Raw genomic sequence first — 21069 nt, 5'->3', positions numbered from 1 at the left:
ATATAGAGTTGCAGGGGGTTCCTAGTATTTGCACTCAAATACTGGGGAGCTAGCTTAATAAAATACTGATAACTATTCTTTATTATCTTATTGCTGTTTAGAGAGGTAAGGGAAGCAAGATAAGATTATCTCAAGACAGCATGATTTTTGCAACTGATATAAGCCATTATTTACCTACCTTCAATGGTTTATCTTCCTTGAAAACTAGACTAAATGTTTTTAGGCAATATAAAGCAAGATTTAAAGGCCAGTGTAACTGAAGGTAATGGTCACTAAATTCAGCACAGAATGAAAGAGGAAAAAGGGAGAGAAAATTATTTTCTCCTTGTATCTGAGAAATTGCCATGGATAAGTGAGTGACATACCATTGTAATACTGAAATCCAGATTTCCAATAGCCTTCAGGATTCACTTCTATTTCATTATAAGAAATCAGATCATACATTTGTCAGTGGTCCCTACACTTGCTTTGCCTTTTTGCTTCAGATGATTCAGAATTAAAATAAATCCGGGCAAAAACCTGCAATTTTCATTTTCTACAAATCAATTACAAGCTTCCAGTAGAGAAGAGTTATTCTTTTTTATATCAAAACAATGTACTGATAATGGCATCAATAGGGAAACACCAAAACAAGTTTAAGCACAATGGGCCACCAAGTGCAAGAATTTAAGAGTTAAATACCTTCCAAGCGCTCAATTGGTAAGATGTCAAATGAAGTGTCTTGACTGAGACTTGAACACCCAGCAACGGCATTCTGGTTGTGCTCCCTCTCTTTTAAGGGGGGCTCTTTCAAGCCATCGGGAAGAAGATGAGCTTCTGTAATTAGTGTATTAACTCCTCTAGTAGAAAAAAATTACAGACACTTTAAGCCATAGTTTGATCACATTCAGCATACAATCTCTTATTTTGTGGATGCATATATACTGTGTGCGTGCGCGCACGCATTCTCTTTATACCCCTGAGTTCATACACTGACTAACCTAGTCCCAAAAAATTGAAAAGATGGTTACTCACCTTCTCATAACTGCTGTTTGAGATGTGTTGCTCATATTTACTCTACTTTGGTGTGTGCGCACGCACACACATACCACAGCTCTTGGAAGGTTCTCTCAAGAGCCTACTGATCAGCTTGGTAGTCGAGCCCCCCTCGACTGGTGCAGTATGGTACTCTATACATGATCCCACCAGCCCAATTACCCCTCCCCTCACTCCAGCACCTCCAGTTCCTTCTTGCCAGGTACTCCAACAAAGGGGAAAGAGTGGGTATGGTCAGATAACACATCTTGAACAACAGTTATGAAAAGATGAGTAACTCTTGTACTCTTCAGGTACTTGTTCCTCTCAATTCCAGCTGAGTAGATTCCAAAGCTTTACCTAGCAGAAGGGTTGATTCAACGAGTTGCTTACTGCAGTAATGCTGTGCCAAAAGCCACATTCTCTCTGGTCTGATGCACAATGGCATAGTGCAACATGGAAGTATGAACAGATGACCCGATCACCCACTCTACAGATCTCCTGAAAAGGACATAGGTCTTGCTCTCCTTCTTTTGTGGGCACAGGCTAGCAATGCAGCTAAAGGGATCTATCTGCTACCTATTAAAAGAATGCTCATTTTTAGAAGTCTAGTCACTTCAAAAAGTAGTTGAAGGTAGTACTTGTCACCAAGTCTCCGCTAATATAGTTTTTTGTCAAAACCACAAGACAGCCATTAGTCTCTCTTTGTACTCTTACTCTGTGAAAGGAGACTAGCTACACACAAAACACAAATTAAAACTGAGCAATTTACGTTTTAAACATCCATGTACCCCAATTTTAATTATCCTCTTGCTTCTTGTTGTCAGGCAGAATCCTAAAGCTAAAGGTCTTTCTTATACTGCTCAAACAGCACACAAAATAACCTACTGCACCTTCACCAGGGCCCTCAACGGTTGAAGTTGTAGCATTGGTTGCTATCTACTGTTTTTGCCAAAGTGCTATTTGACAATACTCTTAAAATTAACTGATGGTAGTTATGCTCTTGGAGGCTACGTCTACATTAGCCTAAAACTTTGAAATGGCCATGCAAAATGAAATACATATTCAGAGCCTCATTAGCATGCCGTGGCCATCCATCAGAATAAGGGGATTTGGAAGTTGGCGGGGTCCTTTTGAAAAGGAGCCCTGTCTGGACAAGCTGTGCAGCAGCGAGCCACAGCAATTACGAAGTGCTGCGGCCACCAGCATGCTGATGAGGCGCTGAATATTTCAGCGCCTCATTAATAGTCTTCGAAATGGCCATTTGCATGGCCATTTTGAAGATTTGGGCTTGTGTAGACATGGCTGGAGTTCTGTAAAACAAGCTTGTAAGAGCCAAACAATAGAGTTACGCAACATGCCTGACACACTTTGCTGTGTCCCTCCTTCCTCCAGCCTCTGGCGCTAGCAATAGCCACTGGGAAATCATATGTATGCAGTCCAGCTGCATTTACCATATTAGGTAGGTGTGGCTATCCTGAAGGGCAGATAAACAGGACAGAGCACCTTGAAAGCTGACCAGAAGAGATGTGTCCCTCTGGATGTGTATAAAAGCCAAAGGTCCTTACCCCTGTGCCCGATCAAAGGAAAAAAGGATAGCATGGAAAAGGAAGTATGCTTAATTTCATTGCTGCAGCATGTAAGCTGTGTCACAAGCAAAGCACAAATGTCTTCTTGCCAGGGGCACGGTCAAGAGTTCAACAGGCAATAAGTGTGATCTTCATTAAGATTTGATGAAAGTACGATGTTTTATAGCACTATGACCATAAGGGTGAAGGAAAAAATGGAATTCTGAAGTGTAACAGCTATGACTGCCTTGAGGAAGCCAAGTGCACAAATGTAAGGAACTCCCGTTCAGCAGAGAGAAAAGGCAGAAAGCATGTTTTCCAGATATACTAGAAGGCTATCCATGGAGGGGAACTTCTTCTGGCAATTTGTGTCACTAATTCTACCCTGCATAGTCAAAGAGCTCAGCAAATTTCAAGTAATAGTTATTTATCACAACAACATCTCAGAGTTATGGACACCAGTGTTGCAAACTGACAAGTCAACAACGACATCATCAGGAACCAGAAGTATGTAGTCAGGCAGCAGCAGCCATGAAAAATGAAAATACAGAGTGGTACCATGTTAAATGTAAACAATAAAATCAAGGTAAGGAAGCTGTTTCTGTGACTGTTTAAGTTATGATGGTCTAACAGAATTTCTCTTCTGAATAAAGTTCTAAAACTGTATTAAGTCTATCTTCAGTTGAACAAAACATTGCGTCAGAAGTTTACAAAGCCACTAACACTCCATCGTTAGGAACTTTCTCAAGTTATTTGTCACTCAGAGGTTCTATTGTATTTTCAGTAATTTGGAAAAGCCAGAGAAGACCTACTCAAGAAAATTTCACGCAAGACAACCTAAGCACTCGAGCATTGCTGGGTTTTTTGTTTATTATATGTACAGTAAACCCTCAAGATAGGTGGTGATTGTGTTCCTGTAACCACCACGTAACTCAAAATTTTTGCACAAGTTGAGGGGAACATGGGAACCAGGCTCCCCTGGTCTAGTCAGTTTCCTAGCTCTCAGAGGGGCGGAGAGTTACCAACCAGTGGGCAACCTGTTTCCCATCTCCCCACCACTTGTGAGACCCAGGAAACTGACCACCCATGTGCCACTGGCTGGTCATGTGCTCATGGCTGATCAGTTTCCCAGGTCCTGAAAGCAGCAGGGAGATGGGAGCCAAGCAGCAGCCTGAGATGTTACTGTGATAAATAACCATTATTATTTTTCCATGATTTCCTATGTCTTGTCTGCAACTGAGTTGCTATTATTTGACAATCACCCTGTAATTCAAGTAGGGCCATAGTTACAGCAAAATGCCACCTCTGCTACACTTAAGATGGATAATTTTTCTGTTTAAAACACAATGTTTAAGTATTCTAATAGATATGAATTGTCCTGCACCTCCCTACATAACTCAAATTTTCACGCAAGTCACAGGGAGAAAGGAACCAGGCTGCATATGGTGGTCATTTTCCAGGACCCCACAAGCTGTAGGGAGACAGGAACCAAGTGGCAGCCTGGTTCCCAGCTCCTTGTGGGAACTGGGAAACTGACCAGCCATGTGCTACTGGCTGGCCAGTCTCCCAGGTCCCACAAGCTGTGGGGAGCTGAGAACCAGGCAGCAACTGGTGGAGGAAAGCCAGGAACAAGGGGCAGCTTGGCTCCCACCTCCCTGCCACTCTGGGGACTGGGAAACAACTCTTATCAGGGCAAGAGCCAAGAGCCAGGCTGCCACTCCTGACAGAAGCAGTTTCCCCTCTCCTGTCAGGGAGGACAGCCTGACTCTCCGCTGCCACCCCTCACAGGAGCTATTTTCCACTTCTGTTGGGGCAGCAGTCTCATTAACCCAAGGCGCACACAACTTGGTCATGCATATCTTGAGGGTTTACTGTATATGCCCAGTCATTTTGCTGCAACCATATTACAGATATTAGTGGCTGGGAACCACAGCAGGACACAAGAAATGGTCTGCAGAGATCCAGCAGAGCAGAAGGAGGAGAGAGAAAAGCACTACATGGCTGGCCTCAAGAGTGGCATGAAGGTTGTTGGCAGTTGTTGCTACTGTTTCTGAACAAGAGGCTTCAGACTGGAGTTCCAGTCTGCTTAAAGTAGCAGACACACTTTCACCCTAACATGTACTCATAGTCATGATAGTTACTTCCTGCAGTGCACAGTTTTATACTTCCTAATTTTATTTTAGTAAAATGAACAGATTTTAACTACTTCATGAATTTTATTATTTTCATTTCTCTCTCGCACTTAAATTTGAGTACTAAGTTATAAAATGTTTAACCTGTCCTGGCTGGAGTAATTACCCTATGGTAACTTATTTTTTAACATCATCTAGGTTTGTTGCTTCCACTGGTGGTGCAAATGCACATCACCCCAATACTGATGCACTAAGGATTCATTCCACACACAGATGGGAAAAAATAAAAGGGAACATTGCTCACTCACCCGTGCTAGAAAGCATGTGATATGGATCAAGCATGCCCCTTCTCAACCCAGCATCAGTGTGTTCTTGGTACTTACCAGTTCTCAGCTTCACACCCAGGTGGCAGAGCTCCCCCAAGACTGAGGCACATATAGCCATCAAGGACATGGCTCAACTCTTCAACCCACAACTCCTCATATGAGGTGGAAAGGGATTAAGGTGCTGTAGATGGGCTGGAGCCTCTCCAGATACGACCACACACAAGGCATAGAGGGAATCAGATATGCATTGAAGGGACATCTCTCCCCTACACCCTTCACATCCCTGCCCACATGAGGGGAAATGTAGATGAGAAGCAAGACCCAGTGTTCTCTGGGACCTGTGTGCTTGTGCAACTGCACCGGAGGGATTCATGTGCCACCCAGCTGATTAGCAGAGTGCCCACTGGTAGTATACATCCAAACATGCCATAGTGCACATAAAATCTCAAGAGAGATCATTCTACACATACACATTGGTTGGTGGGGGGCAGGGAGGGGAGGAGGAAAAAAAAACCACACAACATCCAAATATGGATGGGGAAGATTAGAGGGAACACTGGTTAGAGAACCTTACCTGGCCTGGCAGCCCCCAGATACTGACACATGCACCAAAACAGAAGCAGCCCTCTTTCTCTCTCCCCCGCCCCCCAACAGATCTAGGCATTCACAGGAAAGGAACGTAGTGCTGACTGGCACTCCTACCCCTATTCTCAGTCCCCATATAACTCACCCCCTTTTCCTCTCATCAGATGTCTTCTGACCCCAATCTCCTGAGAACTCCGAAGCCTCTCCAAGTCACGCCCCCCCCCCCCCCCCCCCCCCCGGTCATCCATCCCCTCCCCCACTCCTTTCACCATACCTAAAACCCTCTACTATTTTCACCTACTTTTCTACTTCCTATCACTGTCTCCTGCCAAGAAGCATTTGCAAGTGTAATCTGCCTTTTCAAAAGCAATTTCAGCCTTTTCTATATATTCTGACGACCCCAGATTACAAATCCTCAACATAAAAAACCCCTTGATGGAGGCTGATTTTAGCAGTTTACTTCTTACTTTCTCCACACCCTTCACATTACTACACCCGAGGTTGGATTAGATCTCTATGCCCATGTGGTGCTCAGATTCAGTGACAAACAAGCATTTTTCTTTAGCTACTCAGATCTTGTAAATTCTAAACCAGCTTCCAATCCCATTAACCACACTGCACATGTGCAGTCTAATAGGTTTGGAACAAGATTTGTAGGACTAGGATTTGAGGGGCCAAACTCTCTTGCCAACAATATTTTAATCTGATTTCCACGCACGCACACACACCCACCCCACCGGGCTTGTGGGTGGCAAGCACTCAAGTTAGGGCACTCTCAAACAACTGAGACCCCATGGTCACGTGTGTGCGCGCAACAGTTCCCAGATTATACTATTACAAAAACCTAGGGTTCCCTACCCCACTCCAAGAGGCTGTCTCTCAGGAATCCCTTAATCAAATAGTCCCAAATTTGGGTAATTAATCAAACTACATTCCCAAGAGAGATACCAAGTATTAAGGCCATCTGAATTTTAGATCAGTGGTTCCCAACCTTTTTAATAACACACCACATTTCACTGAAAACAAGTCCATAGCACACCCACTTTTTTCACCTGACTCGATTGCTCCTAAGTGTCACATTTACTTATATTTATTTACTTACTATGATTACAGTCTTAGACAGGCTTGCAATACAGAAGTGCACACAAAAAACTCAAGGACCAAATGCATTCATGTTTCAAATCCACCACAGAATACACTGTCTTATAGAGTAAGCACAGGCATCTTCAAATCTGCTCAATGCCATAGTAGGGATGTTGAGTAAATGAGTAACTATTGAAAGCATGCTCCCCTCCCCGCCAGCCCATTGGAGCTAGAACATACCATTTAAACGGTATCACAGCTTCAATAGTTTCGTCTCCTCCTACCCTCCCTCTCACCACAGCACGGAGTAAGGGTGGCCTCTGTGGCAGCTTGTCTGTGGGGAGCAGCATTTCAGCTGCCTCCTGAAATGAACAGGGCCCTGTGGGAAAACTGACTAAAATTTCACAGCACTCTTGGACAGTTGCCACAGCACATGGGTTAAAAAACCCTGAACAAAAACGCAACACTGTTTGAATATTCATGCCTGATCTAAACCTAAAAATTTAGGTTGACCAAGCTATCATTCAGAAGCAGTAATGCCAACCTATAACACCAGTTAGACTGGATTAATTAAGGTGATAGAACAACCTCTTCCATCATTGTCAACAGTGCCTACACTATGGCTTTACTCCTACAGCATTTGTATTTTCTTACTGGAATTATTAGGGACAAAAAGAGGTCTAACACTGGTTACCAAATTTCTCAAGGAAACTACTTTTAAATTTTATTTCTTAAAAAACTTAGCTACAGATTGGAATTCTCAAAGTTTTTTTTTTTTCCTCCTAAAAAACTTACTCAAATTAGGTACTCTCTCCAAAATTTACTTTCATATTTGAGATTGAATCCTGGCTTTAAGTGGAAAAACTCCATTTCAATAATGGAGCTGGTACTGAGTTCTTTATAATCTACTAGTTTTAATGGTGACTCGTAACCCATATAGATTCTTTTTAAGATACCAATAAGCAGTGATTTCCCACTTCTTTGCATTCTGCAGAACACTGATTAACAAGATTTTTTGTTCTGATTGACTTCAAACAGTTCACATACCTATGAAAGCTATATGAGCTTTTAATTTTGATTACCAATTCACAAACTGCTCTATTAACCCCAGAAGAATGACCCTGGAGAGCTACCGAAAGTATATTAAATCCTGTAGTATAACTATAGAAGAACTGAAATATTTGAACAAGCTATAACAAAGCAAATCTCTCCAAACAAACACCCCCCCACCCCTCCTACAAACTTTTGAAATGAGAACAAGTAATAACCGTGGGAGAATATGTTGCATTTTTCAAAGTTAATACAGCAAATAAAATAAGTTTAGAGAACCACTTAGAGAACTAAGCTCTAAAAACTTCAGACATCACTTGGAAAATCAAGCATATGCCTCAGATATTGGATTTCAGTAACAGATTTTAATGAACCAACCAAAAAACTAAGGGAAGTTTGGTTTTGACAGGAAAAGGCAACATGGCTGAAATAGGATTCCTTCTCTTATGACCAAACAAAGAAGAGAAGAGGAAAAAACAAAGAGAAATGACCAAATCAAGTACAGTCCTCAAAATTGACATAACTGAGCAAATGTTAAGAGACTGAATCAAGATTGTTCACAGAAATGGAATGAAACTGAAATAGGATTGCTTCTTAAGAAACCTTACAGAAAGGGAGAAAAAGTGGAGAAATGTAAAGTAGTGGTTTGTTCTGCCACAGCTAAATCAATGCTTACGGTTTGACAACAAGAAGAAAACATTATTGGAAACCAAAGTGACTACAGCCCTCTTTTCTTAAAAGCAAAGCAAATAAGACTTTACAGGGATGAAGAAAAAAATATTTGATGGAGAAAAATATTTGATGGAATTGCCATTTAGATAAGTTTACAGAAAGTTAGACCAATTTTTACCTTTTAAAAAAAATCAACTTCATAAAAGTAACTCAAAATAATTTAACGAAAAAGTATATTTGCCTTTTATTTTCTCCCCAGCCCCCAAAAAAAACACCCTTAATTGACATAAAGGCCCAAGCAATCCAGGTGAATCTGCTAGTTACTTCATATAGAAAACAAATTCAGAGCAATGTCCTTTATATGCACAGTTTACCACACAATTTGCTGTGGTTTCCCCCGCCCACCCCATCTTTTTAAAAGGGATTAAACAGCAATATCACTTACAAATCACCCTGAAACCCCAGAGCTAACTTCCCCCTTGGTTCCACACCCGAGTGATCACTCTGAGAAGATGCTGGTGGAAGTGAAAATCTCCCTTCCTCGAGGTAAGAGGCTTGAACATCAGAGAGCCTATTGGGAAAAAAAAAAAAAAAAGTGTCATTTTAATAATTCAGATATGCATATTTTCAATTCTTAAAAGAACTGATGAAACTAAGAACAGCCATGCATATATCATCTACTCTAAGTGGATGGTCATGAACAACTGAAGACTGCTTTAATTAGCATCTAGTTTTGCAAGTAGATATTAAGGGGTCAGTGTAGGAGCTGTACAGTGATTCTCTCCCTGGTGCTAAACCCTTTATAAATATTTTATGCTCTTCAAGTTATCAGTTTGACACTAACCCTCCTGAATGCTGGAGTTAAACCAAAAGATGCTGTAAAGGAGGGTGAGGGGGTGGGAGAGGTGGGAGCAAAGAGGAAGCAGAAGTGTGCCAGAAGTGAGGCTCCTTTAAAAAAAAAAAAAAAAAGGATGGAGAGAGCAGTTATCAATTGGGGTCCATCCCGTGTCTGGCTCTTTCCAAGCTAGAACTAAAAAGTTGAACAAAGAGCAAAAAACTCCAAAGAGCCTAGAAAAGGAAGAAAGGGTTGAATGTCAAGCAGCTTTCTAGACCATCAGTCAAAACCAATTAACTGTCAAAAAGAAGTTCCACAAAGACAGACAGAAGTGATTTCTGAAGGGTGGTGGTGGGATGGTGCTGGCCATGTGCCTCCATCCATCAGCCCAGGGTAGGGCCATGACTGCTCCATATCACATCAACAGCTTGGTCAGCCCTCCCCCACCCCCGAATCCCATTCAGCTGCTCACAGAAGCAGCATTATCGGTAGCTCTAAACCGGAGTGACTGTTTTGACTCCTTTGTCTTCCAATAGGTTTGGTTGAGCTCCTTTATTTTCCCCATGCAACACTGTTGGTTCTTCTCCCCAAGCAGCAATCAGGTCCACTGTCTCCTGCATGCTCTATGTTGGAACCCATTTGAAAATCTGGACATGCCACACTGCCCAAAATGAAATGAAATTCAAAAGTTACCTGGGCCTTCCCTGTGTACCTGGGACAGCCACACAGAGTTGTAAGTACTGGCCAGAGCAATCACATTGGAGCACTGAGGGATACCTCTTGGAGGCCAAAGCCATCCAAATGAACTGCACTGTGTCTGCACTACTTCAAATTCAACCTCAGAAGGGTAAATTTAACATTATTCCTCTCATCAAGATGGAGTACAGAAGGCAACTTTAGAAGCCCTTAAGGTCAGCAGAAGGAGCCTGATGGTACAGACAAATTCATAACAGAATTGACAATGCAGCTTACTTTGACCAAGCCTCATAGCGTAAACCAGGCCTAAGACTAACCTATGAACAGATATTTTAGTGTTTTGGACTTAACTCCTAGCTCTATGTGCTTTGTACCTTGGAGGAAGGAATAAATCATGCTTTAAAAGAACTTGTTTGCAAATATACACAGTCACAGGCAAACTCTAGCAGGTGCATAAACAAAATGGACCTGTAGCACTATAAGTGTCCAACCTCACTAGAGAGCACAGACTCAATTTAAGAGCATGTGGAACCACACAGTGCAACAATGTAGGCTCGTCACTTGAGGGATGCATGCAACAGATCTATGCGACAGTTGGTCCTGTAGCTCTTTGCACTTCAAGTGCCTATTAAAATAATCTGAACTTTATTAAAATGAACCCTGAAAACAATTAGTCCACCTCACTACTTGAGGAAGTTAGTTATATTCCAGTCCAAGGGGATGAGATTTACATGACAGGGCATAAAGCTTATTTCTTGCTAAGGGCTTTTATATTTAGGACTTGAGAGAAAAACTCCTTATTTCTCCAAACCCATTTGTGATCAACTAGACTTCATCTTTCAAGAACAGTGAACTGAGGAAAGATCATTTTGCTTTTTTTCCTTGCTGGCACACAGGAGTGGCATTTGAGAGGATCTCTTCTTTATGATTCTGTACACTATTCACCATACTTAATGTCTCTGACTTCAAGAACGGAGGCTTCCTTGTATTGTTATAGGTTGAACCTTTCTTGTCCAGAATCTTCAGGGCCTGACTAGAACCAGAGGAGAGAATTTCTCAGACCAGAGGAGGTCAGTATTGTCTAGCAGCATTACCCACACTTCCACCACTTACTGGGCCCTTAGACATTTAGGAGTAAAATTACAGCTAAAAAGCAGAAGAGAATACAGAGCCAGGACTGGTGGCTGTAAAGCTTTATGGGATCATACAAAATTTGGCCACACCCATTAAAGTGTATGTTTGGCTAACTAAAGTCATGCCAGACTACAGATGTTGCTGGACAAGAGTGTTCCACATTAAAAAGGTTCAACCTCTACCTTCATTATTCCTAGGGGAATTATGTGCCCCTGTACACAAGCATAATTATCTTCTGTGCATACTTTAATTCACACCAATCCCTGAAAACAGCTTCTGGGAAGTTTTGAAGTGCTACCTTTTGCCCACCAGAGGGTACTCTGGCATCAAAACAGAGTCCTACTCCCAGCCAGCTAGGAGAGAGAAAAAACCTGCAGTGTCTTTCAGTGGCTGGGATGTCAGAGAAAGGCTCATAAAAGCTAGTCCAGAAAGACTGGGACTGAATGGGGGTGAGGTCGTAGGGCCACACGAGCACAAGGAAGCGAAGGCTGGGATATATACAAGTAGGGGTAGGAGCGCCTGACTGAATGGGAAAGTTATAGCTCAACCAGCATCTACATGAGGAAAGGTCCCCAACAATTCCCCTGTGCCCCCCCAGGAAGAAAAGAAAAAACCACACAACCAACCCACCCATCCACCTTGTTCCATGCTTTTCTCACCTATACCTATCCACCCTTCAAGTTCACATCCAGGCTCCTTCACAGCAATTACTCAGCTAGCTCATTACTCCCAATACCCCCAAGCTTTTGCACTTTGAGGGTTGCAGGAAATAGGGTTCTATACTGTAGTTTAGATTATTTATCAGAGTTCTGAATTATACACCACACAGAGAATCTTGAAATTTAAATTTAAAGCTTTCAACCTAGTGATTAAACAAACTTGTTTTAATCAAGGATGACAATTCTTGAGGCTTATCACCACTGCAGTCTCTCCAAGAGCTTTCCCTATGAGGTAGCTTCCTCAGAATAACCCCTATGCATCCAGAAGGTTTGGATCTTCCACATTAGAATTGCTAAATCAGGCCTCAATGCTAAAGACGGCCCAAAAAACAACAACAGCATCTTATAAGTGCTGTTTTTCATTTTAGCCTATTAGTATTAATCTTTTGGCACAATCACATAACAGCATCATATTCCCCAAAGCCACATTTAGTATGCTTATTACTTATAAATGGATGTATATAACCATTATGGCCTAAAGAAGAATTTTACTCAGGCACCAGATGAGTCTTGCATCTTATTAGGGCCAAATTAACTTGTGAACTAGGTGTGCTTAAATTCCACTCACTTCAGTGAGAACTACAGGCATGCAGTATACCTGGGAAGTTATGTACTCAAAAATAAAAGTTTTGCTCATTGTCAAACAATGCAGTATAAATCACACTATTTCAATCATTTTGGAAACTTCCCCCCCCCAAAGTACCTATCAGCAAGTATAACTAATATAGATGACAAAGTATTCAGAAATCACCACCAATTTTGCCTCATTCAGTTCTAAAAAGTTTATATTTCCATCCCCATTCTTCAGAAGCATTTACACTATGAAAGAAACAAACACCCTCCCACTCCCCACCTCCAGTGCCTATTATCGCTATCTTTTGTTCCTCAAACCACATTCCTGTGGTACTCACCTAGGCCACCAATAAATGATATTAAGGACTCAGTACCTCTTCCTTACTCCATTATGTTTCCATCAGTTCCTACTATACTTGTTATGGATTTAAAGATACACAGCATTCTGCAGCTCACCAGTTTCCCATTCTCAGTTCAAGAGCCTATTTTAGAAGGGCTTAAACTTCACCGCAGCATAGAAAGACAGCTTGAGTTACCAGTGTGCTGTCAAACTACTGCAGCCTAGTCACAAAGGGGAAAAGAGGGCAGAAACAAGCCCAGAGATGGAACAGCAACCCATGTTGGTAAAGTAAAAATATTTAAATATTTTCTGGTTCCACTGCTGATGAAAGTATTCAATAACACTAAATAAAATTTGAAGTATAATGTATGTCAAATTATGTTTCTTGTTGTAGAATATCTGAACACTCCTTCAGCATCACAAAAGGATTGTAAGAATCCAATCCCATACACAGTAAACTTTCACATCTAGCATTCTATCACCCAGAACTCAACCAGCATTTTAACCGCAAGTTTTAGTTAAGTTTTCTGTAAGCACGGTATAATGAAAGTAAATACAAATAAATATGGCAAATACACTGTACAATACTATTGTTGTTGGTAAATAGAGTACTCTGCATACATTTTTGTTTCTTACTACCCTCATCTTTTATTTCTTTAGTGTTATGCATTGCTAGGTATGCCACTCTACTATCCAGAATATTTGAATATCCAGCAACCTACCAGTCCCTTTGCTGCCAGAGATGAAAGAGCTTACTGTACAAAGGAATGGCAAAGTACCTGGCCTCATCTTGATTCCCAGATTAGTCAGGGATTCATGAAGCTAAAAGGCTACTCTGATTTCCTCCAAGTCTTTGTTTGGCAAGAAAAGCTAAGTTTTTCATTTTATACAAATCAATTTAAGTGTCAGCAATAATTATTTTTGCATTTTATAACAAACTCAAAAACATTACTTTAATTAGAATGTTACTTTCTGGTAATGTTTACCAAAGAACTGTTCACTATAAGCAACTCTACGTAAAAACGTTTTTCTCCTTCTCTGTAAGCCATCCATTTCCTAAAGCAAACCCAGATATTTGGCTAGGAATAACCATCAGTTAACCATTTACAAATAATTGCTAGTCTAGTGACTGAGAAGTCTTATACTCCATCATTATGGCCAACTGCTTAGCCAACAACAGCTAGTAGAATAGGTCAATATACTAAAGGAACCTACATTCTGTCCATAAGTTATCACCTACAGTTGCAAGGAATGTAACATAGCTCAAGAAGTCCGACATTTCAGGTAAACCCACAGGTTTTAAAAAAGGTGCTACCAGCTAAGAGTTGAACAAGACTGTCAGAGAACAATGTTCTAGGCAGGTATAAAAACTGAGACGAGAATATGGGAAAACTAAATTTAAAAATTCTGAAGATCATATTCTCCTAAAAGTGGCAGTGGTCCAAAATTCAGTTTGACATTTTACATCCAGACCAGAGGCAATAGATACAATTTGGGCAAATGACACATGTTAAGGACAAATCATATGCCTTACTCATTACCATACAGGTTTCCCAAAATCTGTTCCCATCATTGAGGTAGTATATTGTAACAGTCGCCTTGAATAAAAAGAAACTGTGACCAAAAAGGACAATAGCTTAATTTGGTTACTTCCTAATTGTTATTCCACCATGGTCTCTGCTCAAAACTACTCCAACTTAACTGTATCATGTTTATGACTTCAAAATAGTTATACTGAACCACTATTTTCTGAATAACTACCAAGGTTAATAACCACTGAGTTTATGGGCAAAAAGGATAGGCTGTTCCAGCATTAGATTACTGTTTGATCAAAAGATTTTGGCTCACTGTAAATTGAGGGATAGGCATACTAATTTAGTTAGTCCCATGAAACACACAAAATCAAAAATGAAATTCTCATTAATTTCAATGGGAAAAATTGTGATCAATTCCCAGCTCCCGCCAAAAATCCCCACAAACTCAATTTCCCACTTTATAATCATAAACATAACAAAAGTGCTACTTTATTGCTTTTTTGACATTACCACGAGTCAGTTCTTACATAGTGGTGAAAAAGGTGGCGTTGACATGAGTTCCATGGGATCGTCTATGTCATCACTGGAAATAGCTGATGCGCAACCCTCAACCTCAAAAGCTGAGGATAGAAGCCCTATTAAGGGGGGTGGAAGTCACTAGAGAGCTAACAGTGCTGAGGGTTTATGAGTAGGTGATAAGGTTGATGGTTGAAAGAAGTGATAGAATTGAATTTTGTGCTGCAGTCCTCTTTTTCATGTCATACAACTCCTGATGGCATCAAACAGCTTCTTGAATCTGTCACTTGCATGCTAAACTCTGTACTATATTTGGGTCATTGTCACTAAGATTTGTGTAGCTGTCTCCAATGCACTGAAAAATTTTGAGCATGTTTGAGTGTCCAATGTATTTTGTGGTTATTCATTCTTCCTCCTCCTTTTCTGATGACTTCTGGATGCAGAAAAGTTAATTCGTCACCCTGTGACAGCAGGCCTTGAATATCACCCAAGTCTACCTCATTGAATCCTGCTTGGGTTGGCAGACATGACAGAATTTGAACATCTTTCACCTCCCACTCAAAACCATGGAAATCATGAACATATTTTGGCAATAGCTTTTTCCAAGCACCACGCAAGGTACTTAGAATAATTTTATTCCATGCAGTTGTGATATTTTCTATAGCAATCTTGATGTTGTAGTTCTTCATAACTGCTTAACTGTTGGTTTGTCTTCTGTGATGCAGATAAGATACCTCATACCCGTTGCTACTTTTAAAGCTTGCTACCTGCAACAATACCTTGATCCATTGGCTGAAGGATGGAAATAGTACTTATCAATAACCGTGGGCTCAGCGCCTCTTGGTGTCCGATGCCTCTCTCACTATTTCCTTCCATCTTTACCTATCCAGTGCAGAGTGGCTTGGTTTCTGTAGAATAGCTCCGTATCAATCTATCCATTCTCTGTGGGGTCTGCCTCTCCTTTTTGAGCTATCCATTACGCCGAACACTAGGGTCTTGATTTTTCGTTCGTTGTTCATTCTGCAAATATGTCCAAGTAGTTGTAGCTTCCATTTTATAACCTTCTGCAGCAGGTTCTCTTTGGCTGTAACTTCCTATATAATTCCTCATTGGTGACCTCCTGCATTCATCCTATTCTCAGAATCTTTCTATAACTCCTTTTGAATGGCAATATTCTTCTTGTCAAATATTTCTTTATCACCCATGTCTCACATCCGTACAACATGCTGCTGAATATACGTTTTCAAGACGCCCAGCTTTGTTCTTAAGCTAATTGCTTTGCTTTTCCCAGATCTTATCCATCGCCTTCAAACTCATTCTTGCTTTGATTTTTCTAGTCACTATTTCCTTCTTACAGTCTACATCATACTTTATGTTGCTCCCCAGATACGTGAGCTTCTCTACATTTTCTAGTTCAATACCATCCACACTGATCTTCCTTCCTATTTCCTTATCTCCAAATACTATTGTTTGTTTTATCGATGTTCATAGTCAGTCCATACCATTTCCGTTCTTCATTTAACACCCACAGTTTTTGCTAGTTTCTCCTCATCTTCCTCAATGATAACTACACTGTGCACAGATATCCCTTCTACCTCTTCCTTGATCTTCTCCATCGCTCTCGCTACATGTGCAATGAAGATACTTGGCGATATTGATCTCCTTGTCTTGTACCTCTACTTGTTTTGAACTGACTTCCCAACTCCCCCCACCCCCCATGTCCTCACCACTGCCTCCACGTTATCATTGATATCTTTCAACAACCATATTAGTCTGCTATCCACTCGTTATGACTCCAAAACGACCCAAGTCACTTTCTGATCTATACTGTCAAATGCCTTTTGAATGGTGACTTGCAACACGAGATCCCAACAAAAGGACTGTAGGAAGTGGACATGGTGATCGAATGACGAGAAGTCCAAGAACATGATAGATATGATTTTGATCAGATGGATAACATCAGTACAGCAGTGCTGAACTTTCCAAGGAGCAGATATAAAACAGGTCTTTGTGCACAAAAGCTTACGCTCCAAAATATCTGTTAGTCTATAAGGTGCCACAAGACTTCTTGTTGTCCTCTATGTAGAACAATGTATCTTGACACTGAGATGACCTTTCCCAGACCCGAAGAACTCTATAGCTGGTCTCTTTCACCATCAGAAGTTGGTTGAACAAAAGGTTTCACCTCATCTACCTTGTCTGCAATTTTATTTTATAGTTATCATTAGACTTTCATTATGCTACACTGACATTTTTCCAACATTTAATGCATTCACACCATCTCCATATAATCACTTTCAGTTTTTCCTGAGCAGACAATAAGCAAGAGCAATTCAGACATTTCATACCACTCCCAGTAACATAGGTGTATGTTACGTTAGAAAAAAAAAAATCTCACGAGGATAGTCTTACCTGTTGTCACAGCCAGTTTTATTCCTGGCAATAGTTGAAGCTGCAACAGGTAATCCAAGATGTGATGAAATGGTGACATTTTCCATAATCCCACTGATATTACTGTTCAGTGAGTTAGCCAAAAAGCTTGGAAATGTCTCATCTGCTATATTTCGGAAGTCATCCATCATGCCATATGACAGGACACTGATTAAAAATGAATGTGAAGATGTTAGTTCAGCATTATAAAGACAACAATGCTCAAAAAAAGAAAAAAAAAAGCGTTCATCACCAAAGTCATACAATCCCAACAGGAAGCAACTTAGCCAGATGCTTCCCAGTGAAGATATACACTAAACCCTTGATATTACAGACCCCAATTTAGCAGACTTCAGGAACAATGGACATTCCCCCCCCATTGTGTCCAAAGTCTGCTTCCCCCTGCACCTGCACCCGCACCCCCAGAAGTTGACACTTACTGCTGCTGCCACCTGGTGGAGCTGCCACAGTCATCATGCACTCCTCCCACTAGGGGCTGGGCACGTATGCAGGCAGGCTGGCACTCACATACTACCCCCACCACAGGTGGGAGGAGCGCATGGCAGCAGCTCCTCCAGCTGCACACAGCAGAGTCCAGCATCTCCTCCAGCAGCAGTGGCTCCAGTGAATGATAGGGGTTTTCCAGGCAGGTTGGGGGGGGATGGGGGAGCCTGGTGGGGGTGGGTGGGATGTTAACCCTACTATTTAATGGACTTTCAGGAATAGCAAACCCCTTGCCACCACCCCCTCCCCATTAGTATGGTACATCGAGGGTTTACTGTGGAAAGATTTTCACAAACCAGCATCGAAGGACTCCAAGCCCAATTATGTGACTTTCACAAAAGTACGCATGATTCTGAATTATGTACCATTAATTGTCTATAGCCCCAAAAGCTACTATTTTAGAGTCGCATAACTCCATTGTACTAGCACTGATGGAGCTTCACCACCACAACAGTAATTTGATAGTATTAGGTCAAACAGGTCATTAAACTGCCTGTGATCTAAAAGACAGTGCAGGAACACTAAAGTTAAATAATATAATCTTCGGTGACTAGATCACACTGTTACTTGCACCAAAAGAGCAGAAGCAGGACTAGATTTTCTTGAAATCAATAGCACAAAGTCTAGAGGTGATTTTGCTGACTGCTAATTGCCAAGCAAAAGATGTACATCAGAACCCCAAGATAAGCACACTCAACTTGCACGTATCTCAGGTTAACATGACTATCAGTGGCAGGGAGCTGATGACTGGTGCTGGGCTGCTAGGTAGCAGCACCCCACCACTGAGAGGAGCCGGAAAACTGACCAGCTACTGCCCTGATCAGTTGCCCAGATCCTGTCAGGGGCAGCAGTCTGACTCTTGCCACCCCTGAGAGGAGTGGGGAAACTGACCAGCACAGCAGCACTGGTTAGTTTCCCTCTCCAGTGAGCAGCAGGGAGCCCAGAACCAGACTCTGGGCTGGCCCCTGCTCACAAGAGACAGGAAACAGACCAACACTGCTGCTCTGGACAGTTTCCCAGCTCCCACCAGCAGAGGGGAGCTGGGAGGCAGCCGGCCACCCAGTTGCCAGCTCCTCCTGACCTGCATGAAATTTGAATTATGCAAGACTACCCAGGAATGCAACCTTCACATAACGCAGGGGTCTACTGTATTCTTTAAACCAGTGATTGAGTCCAGAATGGTATTAGCACTCAGCCAAAAGTAAAATCAGAACAGCTAAAGAGAGCTGATAGTAACCTTCCTTCGGCGAGACCTAGTTTTACCCAAAAACGCAGTAGACTTTTTATCCATTTGCTAGTTTTAAAGCATGTCTACTTCCAAACCCAAATAAAAATCACTGTTTTAAAAAAAAAAAAAAAAAAAAGTCACATTTGTTTAAATTTTATTTGTTAGTTTTAGAAGTGCTACAGCACTGCTTGTTATTTGGGATAGCTACTGTGGTTAACGTAAAATACTGTCAGAATTGAATCGGGTTACAGAATGCTGGTGAAAATGTGCAACAGTTCTGACTATAGCCACTACCTTTTAATACTCCCTATCACCTATGTGGAAAGCAAGTCATAAAATTCCAACAAGGGAGCAGAAAACACTTCCTTTAAAGTTTCAGGTGTGTTATTTAAAGGGTGTTTTATTGAGTAAGTGTTTGGGAGACAACTCAAATTTCAAAACACTTCCAAATTTGCATGTATCCATTCAGAGTACCCAATTAAAGTAAAAAGCTGACTTCCAGCTCCTTCACTGTTTATTGCATTCCATGCAAGATCTTCAAAGACATTAATAAAATATTTCAAAAAATGAATAAGGGTACAAGACTGATTACTTTTTTTCCAAAGAAGCACTTGGTAGTTGTGCCTTCCATTAAAGTTACATAATTAGTCTTTAATCACACAATTTTATTAAAAATAAGAAATTAGCTATCTGTTTAGTGCATCATCCAACAGGATCATATTTTGGCACTAAATTTAGCTGCCAAGCCACTAAATACTAATTTTACTACTACCAAAAGGCAGCATGGTGGAATGGCAAGAAGAGGTCAACTTATACTGTCTAAGGACAGGTTGTACCTCTGAAATCCATTACTCGCTGGCCCAGGAACATCCAGGGTCCAGCAGTTAAATTCCACTTAATTTAGTTTACACTGCCCAAAGGTTTCTCTCTCCCTCCACTTCCTCTCCCCAGCCCTTACTTTTTAGTTTTTATCTTTAGCTGCTATCCAAGTGCTCTTTCAGTTTTTCCTCTCAGTTCTGCCCAAGAACATGAAGTGGGTCTTTTCCCTGAAAGGCCATTAAAAGACTAACAATATTATTTATTAGGTAAGCTGTTATAGGACTGCTTGCTTTATTTTGTAAAGACAACCCTAGAAGAATGAGAAGAGTAAGGGACATCAACAGGAAAGCATCAGCAGCCAACTTCAGCTACATTTTTCAGTAACTGAAGTTGCATAACTTTGATCAATGGCCTGTGATAGTGTAGAGTTGGTTTTGGAGCCCTCATGCTACAGAGCCTGACCTGTATTTAGCAAGTTTCAATGATGCTTTGGAGCAGCCAGCATCTTCTTTGCTTTAACTGCCCAAGGGGAGGCAATGGCCCATGATGACTCCCCCAGTAATGGCCACCTACAAATGCAGCTGGACCCATGACATGCTCATCCCGGCTGCCTTTTCCCCAGCCAGCAAGCACCCCAGGGAGATGGTTTCATAATGACACACTTACCCCTCTTGGCTCCCTACACGAGGTGGAATAGGGAAACAAAGCAAGTGGTCAGCGACACTGCCCAGTGTCAACAGGCGCACACCGGCCCCACTCCCGTGTGGACACACTCACTCCGGAGGAAGGGCACCTTCCTCTGGTTTAACTCACGTCACTTTGCCCATTGCACATTCAGCCTCCCCCGCGCACCCCCGAGTCGGGCCGAGGAACGGGACTGAGGCAGGGAGAAATCTCTACATCTGGGAGCAGGAGCCTCCCTGCTGCCACGGGCCGGGGAGGGAGCCTTACTCACCGCACACCCGAGAAGCGGCCTGCCGCGCGTGCGCAGAACGAAGACCACAGGGCGGAGAGGAGAAAGCAACAGAAGCTGGGACCCGCTACCTCTCTACACGGACAAGGGGCCAGGGAGCCCAAACAACCGCCCGCCCGCCACAACTTCAAACCGTCGCTCGACTTGCCCCCACAGCCGCGCATGCGCGCTCACTCACCAGACCCAGCGCAGCCGGAAGCAGGCGCTGGAGCCACCCCGCCGGATTTGTGCTGCAGCGCGAGGCCCTCCCACCAATACCTGACCCGTCCCCGCCCCCGGGACTCTCTATCTCTTCCTTCTGGGCGCGCGCGGTTCCCTCGGGGGCGGGGCCAAAGGA

At 42.1% G+C, this 21069-nt stretch overlaps 1 protein-coding gene across 1 annotated transcript in view; it reads right to left on the bottom strand.

The window, feature by feature from the left end:
- Nucleotides 1-20788, bottom strand: part of CEP192 (centrosomal protein 192) — a 172473-nt gene extending 151685 nt beyond the window's left edge. Inside the window, exons 1-4 of the mRNA XM_074987485.1 lie at nt 20715-20788; nt 17191-17376; nt 8876-9001; nt 682-839 (exon numbers count right to left, since the gene is read on the bottom strand). Of these exons, the coding sequence (XP_074843586.1) occupies nt 682-839; nt 8876-9001; nt 17191-17360 (454 nt within the window). The 5' untranslated portion in view covers nt 17361-17376; nt 20715-20788. The remainder of the gene's footprint in view (nt 1-681; nt 840-8875; nt 9002-17190; nt 17377-20714) is intronic.
- Nucleotides 20789-21069: the final 281 nt, after the last annotated feature.

The sequence above is a fragment of the Carettochelys insculpta genome, chromosome 2, assembly GCF_033958435.1.
Source record: "Carettochelys insculpta isolate YL-2023 chromosome 2, ASM3395843v1, whole genome shotgun sequence".
Taxonomy (NCBI): domain Eukaryota; kingdom Metazoa; phylum Chordata; order Testudines; family Carettochelyidae; genus Carettochelys; species Carettochelys insculpta.
This window is presented reverse-complemented; position numbering and strand designations above follow the sequence as displayed.